General features: G+C 49.5%; 1 protein-coding gene across 1 annotated transcript in view; it reads left to right on the top strand.

Annotated features, from left to right (window-relative positions):
- znf608 (zinc finger protein 608) overlaps positions 1-10,539 on the top strand; it is a gene marked incomplete at its 3' end in the record, with an annotated part of 67,059 nt that extends 56,520 nt beyond the window's left edge. Inside the window, exons 7-9 of the mRNA XM_079251177.1 lie at positions 9,287-9,434; positions 10,198-10,254; positions 10,520-10,539. Of these exons, the coding sequence (XP_079107303.1) occupies positions 9,287-9,434; positions 10,198-10,254; positions 10,520-10,539 (225 nt within the window). The remainder of the gene's footprint in view (positions 1-9,286; positions 9,435-10,197; positions 10,255-10,519) is intronic.
- Between the last annotated feature and the right edge of the window lie 1,478 nt (positions 10,540-12,017).

Here is a 12,017-nt window from a genome sequence, read left to right as displayed (position 1 = left end):
ACGGTCCGTGGAAACGCTTCACGGCAACGCTTCGTGGAAACGGTCCGTGGAAACGCTTCGTGGAAACGGTCCGTGGAAACGGTCCGTGGAAACGGTCCGTGGAAACGCTTCGTGGAAACGCTTCGTGGAAACGCTTCGTGGAAACGCTTCACGGCAACGCTACGTGGAAACGCTTCGTGGAAACGCTTCACGGCAACGCTTCGTGGAAACGCTTCGTGGAAACGCTTCACGGCAACGCTTCGTGGAAACGGTCCGTGGAAACGCTTCGTGGAAACGCTTCACGGCAACGCTTCGTGGAAACGCTTCACGGCAACGCTTCGTGGAAACGCTTCGTGGAAACGGTCCGTGGAAACGGTCCGTGGAAACGGTTCGTGGAAACGCTTTGTGAAAACGCTTCGTGGAAACGCTTCGTGGAAACGCTTTGTGAAAACGCTTCGTGGAAACGCTTCGTGGAAACGCTTCACGGCAACGCTTCGTGGAAACGGTCCGTGGAAACGCTTCGTGGAAACGCTTCGTGGAAACGCTTCACGGCAACGCTTCGTGGAAACGGTCCGTGGAAACGCTTTGTGAAAACGCTTCGTGGAAACGCTTCGTGGAAACGCTTCGTGGAAACGCTTCGTGGAAACGCTTCACGGCAACGCTTCGTGGAAACGGTCCGTGGAAACGCTTTGTGAAAACGCTTCGTGGAAACGCTTCGTGGAAACGCTTCGTGGAAACGCTTCACGGCAACGCTTCGTGGAAACGGTCCGTGGAAACGCTTTGTGGAAACGCTTCACGGCAACGCTTCGTGAAAACGCTACGTGGAAACGCTTCGTGGAAACGCTTCGTGGAAACGCTTCGTGAAAACGCTTCGTGGAAACGCTTCGTGGAAACGCTTCGTGAAAACGCTTCGTGGAAACGCTTCGTGGAAACGCTACGTGGAAACGCTTCGTGGAAACGCTTCGTGGAAACGCTTCGTGAAAACGCTTCGTGGAAACGCTTTGTGGAAACGCTTCACGGCAACGCTTCGTGAAAACGCTACGTGGAAACGCTTCGTGGAAACGCTTCGTGGAAACGCTTCGTGAAAACGCTTCGTGGAAACGCTTCGTGGAAACGCTTCGTGAAAACGCTTCGTGGAAACGCTTCGTGAAAACGCTTCGTGGAAACGCTTCGTGGAAACGCTTCGTGGAAACGTTTCGTGGAAACGCTTCACAGCAATGCTTCGTGGAAACGGTCCGTGGAAACGCTTTGTGAAAACGCTTCGTGGAAACGCTTCGTGGAAACGCTTCGTGGAAACGCTTCGTGGAAACGCTTCACGGCAACGCTTCGTGGAAACGGTCCGTGGAAACGCTTTGTAAAAACGCTTCGTGGAAACGCTTTGTGAAAACGCTTCGTGGAAACGCTTCGTGGAAACGGTCCGTGGAAACGCTTTGTGGAAACGCTTCACGGCAACGCTTCGTGGAAACGCTTCGTGAAAACGCTTCGTGAAAACGCTTCGTGAAAACGCTTCGTGGAAACGCTTCGTGGAAACGCTTTGTGGAAACGCTTCACGGCAACGCTTCGTGGAAACGGTCCGTGGAAACGCTTTGTGGAAACGCTTCACGGCAACGCTTCGTGGAAACGCTTCGTGAAAACGCTTCGTGGAAACGCTTCGTGGAAACGCTTTGTGAAAACGCTTCGTGGAAACGCTTCGTGGAAACGCTTCACGGCAACGCTTCGTGGAAACGGTCCGTGGAAACGCTTTGTGGAAACGCTTCACGGCAACGCTTCGTGGAAACGCTTCGTGAAAACGCTTCGTGGAAACGCTTCACGGCAACGCTTCGTGGAAACGGTCCGTGGAAACGGTCCGTGGAAACGCTTTGTGAAAACGCTTTGTGAAAGCGCTTCGTGAAAACGCTTCGTGGAAACGCTTCGTGGAAACGCTTCGTGGAAACGCTTCGTGGAAACGCTTCGTGGAAACGCTTCACGGCAACGCTTCGTGGAAACGGTCCGTGGAAACGCTTTGTGAAAACGCTTTGTGAAAACGCTTTGTGAAAACGCTTCGTGGAAACGCTTCGTGGAAACGCTTTGTGAAAACGCTTCGTGAAAACGCTTCGTGGAAACGCTTCGTGGAAACGCTTTGTGGAAACGCTTCACGGCAACGCTTCGTGGAAACGGTCCGTGGAAACGCTTTGTGAAAACGCTTCGTGAAAACGCTTCGTGGAAACGCTTCGTGGAAACGCTTCGTGGAAACGCTTCACGGCAACGCTTCGTGGAAACGGTCCGTGGAAACGCTTTGTGAAAACGCTTCGTGAAAACGCTTCGTGAAAACGCTTCGTGAAAACGCTTCGTGGAAACGCTTTGTGAAAACGCTTCGTGAAAACGCTTCGTGGAAACGCTTCGTGGAAACGCTTCGTGGAAACGCTTCACGGCAACGCTTCGTGGAAACGGTCCGTGGAAACGCTTTGTGAAAACGCTTCGTGAAAACGCTTCGTGGAAACGGTCCGTGGAAACGGTCCGTGGAAACGCTTCGTGGAAACGCTTCGTGGAAACGCTTCGTGGAAACGGTCCGTGGAAACGGTCCGTGGAAACGCTTCGTGGAAACGCTTTGTGAAAACGCTTCGTGGAAACGCTTCGTGGAAACGCTTCACGGCAACGCTTCGTGGAAACGGTCCGTGGAAACGCTTCGTGGAAACGCTTCGTGGAAACGCTTCACGGCAACGCTTCGTGGAAACGGTCCGTGGAAACGCTTTGTGAAAACGCTTCGTGGAAACGCTTCGTGGAAACGCTTTGTGAAAACGCTTCGTGGAAACGCTTCGTGGAAACGCTTCACGGCAACGCTTCGTGGAAACGGTCCGTGGAAACGCTTCGTGGAAACGCTTCGTGGAAACGCTTCACGGCAACGCTTCGTGGAAACGGTCCGTGGAAACGCTTTGTGAAAACGCTTCGTGGAAACGCTTCGTGAAAACGCTTCGTGGAAACGCTTCACGGCAACGCTTCGTGGAAACGGTCCGTGGAAACGCTTTGTGAAAACGCTTCGTGGAAACGCTTCGTGGAAACGCTTCGTGGAAACGCTTCACGGCAACGCTTCGTGGAAACGGTCCGTGGAAACGCTTTGTGGAAACGCTTCACGGCAACGCTTCGTGAAAACGCTACGTGGAAACGCTTCGTGGAAACGCTTCGTGGAAACGCTTCGTGGAAACGCTTCGTGAAAACGCTTCGTGGAAACGCTTCGTGGAAACGCTTCGTGAAAACGCTTCGTGGAAACGCTTCGTGGAAACGCTTCGTGGAAACGTTTCGTGGAAACGCTTCACAGCAATGCTTCGTGGAAACGGTCCGTGGAAACGCTTTGTGAAAACGCTTCGTGGAAACGCTTCGTGGAAACGCTTCGTGGAAACGCTTCGTGGAAACGCTTCACGGCAACGCTTCGTGGAAACGGTCCGTGGAAACGCTTTGTAAAAACGCTTCGTGGAAACGCTTTGTGAAAACGCTTCGTGGAAACGCTTCGTGGAAACGGTCCGTGGAAACGCTTCGTGGAAACGCTTCACGGCAACGCTTCGTGGAAACGGTCCGTGGAAACGCTTCGTGGAAACGCTTCGTGGAAACGCTTCACGGCAACGCTTCGTGGAAACGGTCCGTGGAAACGCTTTGTGAAAACGCTTCGTGGAAACGCTTCGTGGAAACGCTTTGTGAAAACGCTTCGTGGAAACGCTTCGTGGAAACGCTTCACGGCAACGCTTCGTGGAAACGGTCCGTGGAAACGCTTCGTGGAAACGCTTCGTGGAAACGCTTCACGGCAACGCTTCGTGGAAACGGTCCGTGGAAACGCTTTGTGAAAACGCTTCGTGGAAACGCTTCGTGAAAACGCTTCGTGGAAACGCTTCACGGCAACGCTTCGTGGAAACGGTCCGTGGAAACGCTTTGTGAAAACGCTTCGTGGAAACGCTTCGTGGAAACGCTTCGTGGAAACGCTTCACGGCAACGCTTCGTGGAAACGGTCCGTGGAAACGCTTTGTGGAAACGCTTCACGGCAACGCTTCGTGAAAACGCTACGTGGAAACGCTTCGTGGAAACGCTTCGTGGAAACGCTTCGTGGAAACGCTTCGTGAAAACGCTTCGTGGAAACGCTTCGTGGAAACGCTTCGTGAAAACGCTTCGTGGAAACGCTTCGTGGAAACGCTTCGTGGAAACGTTTCGTGGAAACGCTTCACAGCAATGCTTCGTGGAAACGGTCCGTGGAAACGCTTTGTGAAAACGCTTCGTGGAAACGCTTCGTGGAAACGCTTCGTGGAAACGCTTCGTGGAAACGCTTCACGGCAACGCTTCGTGGAAACGGTCCGTGGAAACGCTTTGTAAAAACGCTTCGTGGAAACGCTTTGTGAAAACGCTTCGTGGAAACGCTTCGTGGAAACGGTCCGTGGAAACGCTTTGTGGAAACGCTTCACGGCAACGCTTCGTGGAAACGCTTCGTGAAAACGCTTCGTGAAAACGCTTCGTGAAAACGCTTCGTGGAAACGCTTCGTGGAAACGCTTTGTGGAAACGCTTCACGGCAACGCTTCGTGGAAACGGTCCGTGGAAACGCTTTGTGGAAACGCTTCACGGCAACGCTTCGTGGAAACGCTTCGTGAAAACGCTTCGTGGAAACGCTTCGTGGAAACGCTTTGTGAAAACGCTTCGTGGAAACGCTTCGTGGAAACGCTTCGTGGAAACGCTTCACGGCAACGCTTCGTGGAAACGGTCCGTGGAAACGCTTTGTGGAAACGCTTCACGGCAACGCTTCGTGGAAACGCTTCGTGAAAACGCTTCGTGGAAACGCTTCACGGCAACGCTTCGTGGAAACGGTCCGTGGAAACGGTCCGTGGAAACGCTTTGTGAAAACGCTTTGTGAAAGCGCTTCGTGAAAACGCTTCGTGGAAACGCTTCGTGGAAACGCTTCGTGGAAACGCTTCACGGCAACGCTTCGTGGAAACGGTCCGTGGAAACGCTTTGTGAAAACGCTTTGTGAAAACGCTTTGTGAAAACGCTTCGTGGAAACGCTTCGTGGAAACGCTTTGTGAAAACGCTTCGTGAAAACGCTTCGTGGAAACGCTTCGTGGAAACGCTTTGTGGAAACGCTTCACGGCAACGCTTCGTGGAAACGGTCCGTGGAAACGCTTTGTGAAAACGCTTCGTGAAAACGCTTCGTGAAAACGCTTCGTGGAAACGCTTTGTGAAAACGCTTCGTGAAAACGCTTCGTGGAAACGCTTCGTGGAAACGCTTCGTGGAAACGCTTCGTGGAAACGCTTCACGGCAACGCTTCGTGGAAACGGTCCGTGGAAACGCTTTGTGAAAACGCTTCGTGAAAACGCTTCGTGGAAACGGTCCGTGGAAACGGTGCGTGGAAACGCTTTGTGGAAACGCTTCGTGGAAACGCTTCGTGGAAACGCTTCGTGGAAACGGTCCGTGGAAACGGTCCGTGGAAACGCTTCGTGGAAACGCTTTGTGAAAACGCTTCGTGGAAACGCTTCGTGGAAACGCTTCACGGCAACGCTTCGTGGAAACGGTCCGTGGAAACGCTTCGTGGAAACGCTTCGTGGAAACGCTTCACGGCAACGCTTCGTGGAAACGGTCCGTGGAAACGCTTTGTGAAAACGCTTCGTGGAAACGCTTCGTGGAAACGCTTCGTGGAAACGCTTCGTGGAAACGCTTCACGGCAACGCTTCGTGGAAACGGTCCGTGGAAACGCTTTGTGAAAACGCTTCGTGGAAACGCTTCGTGGAAACGCTTCACGGCAACGCTTCGTGGAAACGGTCCGTGGAAACGCTTTGTGGAAACGCTTCACAGCAACGCTTCGTGAAAACGCTACGTGGAAACGCTTCGTGGAAACGCTTCGTGGAAACGCTTCGTGGAAACACTTCGTGAAAACGCTTCGTGGAAACGCTTCGTGGAAACGCTTCGTGGAAACGCTTCGTGGAAACACTTCGTGAAAACGCTTCGTGGAAACGCTTCGTGGAAACGCTTCGTGGAAACGTTTCGTGGAAACGCTTCACGGCAACGCTTCGTGGAAACGGTCCGTGGAAACGCTTCACGGCAACGCTTCGTGGAAACGGTCCGTGGAAACGCTTCACGGCAACGCTTCGTGGAAACGGTCCGTGGAAACGCTTTGTGAAAACGCTTCGTGGAAACGCTTTGTGAAAACGCTTCGTGGAAACGCTTCGTGGAAACGCTTCACGGCAACGCTTCGTGGAAACGGTCCGTGGAAACGCTTTGTGAAAACGCTTCGTGGAAACGCTTCGTGGAAACGCTTCGTGGAAACGCTTCACGGCAACGCTTCGTGGAAACGGTCCGTGGAAACGCTTTGTAAAAACGCTTCGTGGAAACGCTTTGTGAAAACGCTTCGTGGAAACGCTTCGTGGAAACGGTCCGTGGAAACGCTTTGTGGAAACGCTTCACGGCAACGCTTCGTGGAAACGCTTCGTGAAAACGCTTCGTGAAAACGCTTCGTGAAAACGCTTCGTGGAAACGCTTCGTGGAAACGCTTTGTGGAAACGCTTCACGGCAACGCTTCGTGGAAACGCTTCGTGGAAACGCTTCGTGGAAACGCTTCACGGCAACGCTTCGTGGAAACGGTCCGTGGAAACGCTTTGTGGAAACGCTTCACGGCAACGCTTCGTGGAAACGCTTCGTGAAAACGCTTCGTGGAAACGCTTCGTGAAAACGCTTCGTGGAAACGGTCCGTGGAAACGGTCCGTGGAAACGCTTTGTGAAAACGCTTTGTGAAAGCGCTTCGTGAAAACGCTTCGTGGAAACGCTTCGTGGAAACGCTTCGTGGAAACGCTTCACGGCAACGCTTCGTGGAAACGGTCCGTGGAAACGCTTTGTGAAAACGCTTTGTGAAAACGCTTCGTGAAAACGCTTCGTGGAAACGCTTCGTGGAAACGCTTTGTGAAAACGCTTCGTGAAAACGCTTCGTGGAAACGCTTCGTGGAAACGCTTCGTGGAAACGCTTCACGGCAACGTTTCGTGGAAACGCTTCGTGGAAACGCTTTGTGAAAACGCTTCGTGAAAACGCTTCGTGGAAACGCTTCGTGGAAACGCTTCGTGGAAACGCTTCACGGCAACGCTTCGTGGAAACGCTTCGTGGAAACGCTTCGTGGAAACGGTCCGTGGAAACGCTTTGTGAAAACGCTTCGTGAAAACGCTTCGTGGAAACGCTTCGTGGAAACGCTTCGTGGAAACGCTTCACGGCAACGCTTCGTGGAAACGGTCCGTGGAAACGCTTTGTGAAAACGCTTCGTGAAAACGCTTCGTGAAAACGCTTCGTGGAAACGCTTCGTGGAAACGCTTCACGGCAACGCTTCGTGGAAACGGTCCGTGGAAACGCTTTGTGAAAACGCTTCGTGGAAACGCTTCGTGAAAACGCTTCGTGGAAACGGTCCGTGGAAACGGTCCGTGGAAACGCTTTGTGGAAACGCTTCGTGGAAACGCTTCGTGGAAACGCTTCGTGGAAACGCTTCGTGAAAACGCTTCGTGGAAACGCTTCGTGGAAACGCTTTGGGGCAATGCTCCATCAGTCCATTTACCGTTATTTGCAGGAATATTCCTGAATGTATGAAAATGAAATCGGCCTGAATGCCAGCTTCTTCTTTGAAAAAACGCAATTTGCATCTCCATGAGAAGATATCTTCTAAAATTCCTACTAGCTTTGATTTGACTTATTTTATCTTCTGCCGAGGTCTCTGACAGTTTTAGAAGGAATCAAGTGTAAAAAAGGCTGATATGTTTAGTTTTTTCAGCCCTCCAGAACCAGACAGAACACTCACAGGAGAATATTTCATGGGATTTTGGGACATTTACGTTACGCCCCCGTGTGGGCTTTTCATCTGAAGCTCCGTCCTACAAGTTCTACCTGGGTTCAAAGACCCTGTGGGGTTCTAACAGGAGGGAAATAATCCACAGAGAAAACTTGCAGTTTTTCATTTCAGCTGCTCCAGAAAACCAACAGCTCCTTTCAGATAAACGTCTACAAACGTCTTCAGGCTCACATTGAAAACTTTTCATTTATTACTGCAGACGATAAAGAAAGCGAAATGGTGCAGCTAAAGCCGAGAGAATCAGCTGTTTGCAGTCTGTGCACGACTGGACGCCAGTTCTGCATGGATCAGCTCTTCTCATCACAGCCCGCATGACTTTACTGTCTGGGATTTCATCAGGGAGATTTTTTAACAGATCTGACTCTGAAGAAAAGCTGGTCAGCTTTAGTTACCATGGTTACCGAGTAGGGCCAAGCACAGACCACCAGAAAAAAACATGAAGTCTGGGTGGTCTGCCAGCTGGCTGCACATTTTACAGCTGAAAATGGTCACACAGATTCCAGGCTCAGATACACAGATTCCAGGTTGATTCCAGGCTCAGATCACACAGATTCAAAGCTTTTTCCAGGCTCAGATCACACAGATTCAAGGCTGATTCCAGGCTCAGATCACACAGATTCCAGGCTCAGATCACACAGATTCCAGGCTCAGATCACACAGATTCCAGGCTGATTCCAGGCTCAGATCACACAGATTCCAGGCTCAGATCACACAGATTTCAGGCTGATTCCAGGCTCAGAACACACAGATTCAAGGCTTTTTCCAGGCACAGATCACACAGATTCCAGGCTCAGATCACACAGATTCCAGGCTGATTCCAGGCTCAGATCACACAGATTCCAGGCTCAGATCACACAGATTCCAGGCTCAGATCACACAGATTCCAGGCTGATTCCAGGCTCAGATCACACAGATTCCAGGCTCAGATCACACAGATTTCAGGCTGATTCCAGGCTCAGAACACACAGATTCAAGGCTTTTTCCAGGCTCAGATCACACAGATTCCAGGCTCAGATCACACAGATTCCAGGCTGATTCCAGGCTCAGATCACACAGATTCCAGGCTCAGATCACACAGATTCCAGGCTGATTCCAGGCTCAGATCACACAGATTCCAGGCTCAGATCACACAGATTCCAGGCTGATTCCAGGCTCAGAACACACAGATTCAAGGCTTTTTCCAGGCTCAGATCACACAGATTCCAGGCTGATTCCAGGCTCAGAACACACAGATTCAAGGCTTTTTCCAGGCTCAGATCACACAGATTCCAGGCTCAGATGTGAGAAGATCCAGCCTGGAATCTGATGAAGTAGAATTAATAACCTTTAAATAGTGAAACAAAGTAACTGAAGATGTTTAACGAACCCGAACATGAATTTTCTCAGCAGATCATCGTCACCAGAACCAGTAAAGTTTTCCAGGTCCTCAGATTCAGACATGATGAAAGTTTGTTTGTTTGTTTGTTTATGCAGCCTTGTGAAAAGGCTTCCCCTGAGCAGGACAGAGAGGTGGAACGGGAGAGGAACCATGTGTCGTTTGCCCGACATCACCACACACACCATCACACACACCTGGGCATGAGCTACAACCTGATGTCAGGACAGTACGACATCTACCAAGGTACAGATGTGGTGGTCCCAGAACGGCTGCCGGGCCTGGTTCAGGTTTTTCTGCAGTTCTGGTGCTGATGAAACTCCTCCTGAGGCTCATTAAGGTGCCGGACGAGGCGGGCGCATGCCTCCTGTTGCCATGGTGACCAGTGATGTGAATGTTCGGTTCAGAACCCAGGCATACACGGGGAGAACATGCAATCTCCACACAGAAAGGCCACAGTTTGAACCCCCACCGAGGATCAAACCAGTGACCACCTTGCTGTGAGGCTACAGTGCTAACCACTACGCCACCGTGCCGCCAAAATGGCTTTTATTAATTGCGTTATTGTAAAATTTGAGGGAAGATTCTTGTATTTAGCCATTATGTAATCTGTTAAAATGACATATAATCCATAAAACATTTTATGTATAAAATACTTTGTTAAATGTTGGAAAAATGGTCGTCTGCATTTAAAGGGACATTTCATTCAAAAATCACTTTTCTAAGTGCTTAGAATAGCTTCTTGTGGGTTTTAAGTCATGAACAGACAAATCAACCCAGGAATAATTAGTTTTTAGCAGACTTTGCAATTAAATGTCTAAACGGCTCGTTTTAAAATATCCGTTCCTATGATGTTATAAACTATTAAGTTCCTCCGTCTGCTGGTCTCCAACTCCGCCGGGTGGACGAGGGAACTTCTCTACATAAACTGCTGTCAGACATGAATCACTCGCAGGTTTTATCTCCTCAGCAGACGACTGACTGCCGTTTTTCCGCCTCTGTGTCGCAGGTTTGAGCTCAAGGTCGCTGGTCTCCAGTCAGCAGGTGTCAGGACACTCCTCGACAGGTAGGTCTGGAACGTTTAGGCAGGTTTGTCTCATTTCATGTAGAAAACTATTCAAACTGCCTAAAACATTAAAAGCATCACAGGAAGCATCGAAACATTCATTTTAACTTTATTTATAAATGTACCATTATCACCTGCTTCATCATCTTCATCATCGTCACGCTCCGTCATCACGTACCTCGTGGCGCATCTACACGCCTTGTGTGTCTGCATGCTTCATGGTGCAGCAGGATGTTAAACGTCTTGGTTTGGTGTCTTTCTGCAGACAGTGAAGGGAAGAAGTAGGACCATGTGACCACGTCTCACATGAGGAGCAGCAGATTTATCAGACATCAGTTCCTTGGTGTTGAATAAGCTTCGCCTCGCTGAGAGGCAGAGAACAAAGAAAAAACCTCTTCATTTCTTACTAATGACAACTATCAGTTTTCTAACTCATCCGGAGGAGCCGGCGGGGGGGCAGAGCGGGACCAGGACCTTCACGTTGGAAGAACTACCTGTAGAAATCCAAACTTTTGTACATAAATAACATGTTATATCTCTGTGCACTCAGCCTGACTGCAGCGGCGGTCCTCTACTTTATAAAACGCACATCTATCATAGTGTATTATAGTGATGATAGACTGAATGTACTGATGATGACTCACTCCGAAGCTGCAGTGTGGATCATCTTTTAACCTTCTGTTGGGGCAGAAACAGCATTAGGAAGCTAAAAAGTCTATAATTATTGTTCTCATCATGATTATTGAAGTGGTCCTCCTCCCTCCATAGTGCTGCCTCTACATTCGTATTACTAACCTGTACTTTAGAGTAACCATGTTGATTGTATTGTCTTTATGTGAGAGTAACCCTTCACATCGACCCGCCCAGTGCCACGTAGGGACCCCTGTGGTGTATATAAGCTGTACAGATTCATGGCAGAGTACTCTGTCCATCTCCATCAGCCATGCAGGAAAGCAGAGGGCATAATGACATAACTGTCACTGTTCAGGTTGGAGATTTCATAACTCAATGTGGAATTTGGTCTGTTTGGTACCTAGCTTGCCACATTTTTCCAATCCGCTGCCCTGTCGGCTGCTTTCTACAAGCTAACTAGCTCAGTGCAGAGCCTCTGACAGACAGCAGTGCGTCAACATAAGTCCCGGAGTTCTGCACGTTTGCACACGCGTGGTTTAACCAACCATTTCTGGCATTTCTTCATTTTATTTCTGTTTATTTACTTTTGGTGTTTATTTATTTACTTTAAGATTATTTGTTGTAATAAAATTAAAATTAGTTTATTTAATTATACATTTTTTTTACTTTTATTCAAACTATTTTTCTATCCCATTTTTTCCCTATTTTTCTTGATTTTTTGACTGAATTTATTTTTTTATTATATAATTGTCATTAAATTCATGGGTTAAGGAATCAAAGTTAATTCACTGTGGAGGTAAATAGTTCAGTAAGAAATTAGATCGACTGATTTATCCTGAGAGTTTTATGTTTTTACACCTATTTAAGAACCAATCAGATTTCACAAACCCCTAACCAATCAGAGAGAGAGCTGACCGCGGCCTGTTCAGCTATTGGTGCTTTCGATTTGACGTTGGATTTGGGAATTAGCAGTATGAATTCGTGCGCCGACTGTCTTGGTCGGAGATCTGACTTCAGCACGAATTCTTGTTGCATTTCCGACTGCGATCTCGGAAAACCCGACCTCCGAGTGCACATTGAACGCATCACGTAGCCGAAAGTGAGTCGGTTAAAGGATCAATAAAATCTTT

This window comes from Telmatherina bonti (assembly GCF_933228915.1).
Source record: "Telmatherina bonti genome assembly, chromosome: 13".
Taxonomy (NCBI): Eukaryota; Metazoa; Chordata; class Actinopteri; order Atheriniformes; family Telmatherinidae; genus Telmatherina; species Telmatherina bonti.
This window is presented reverse-complemented; position numbering and strand designations above follow the sequence as displayed.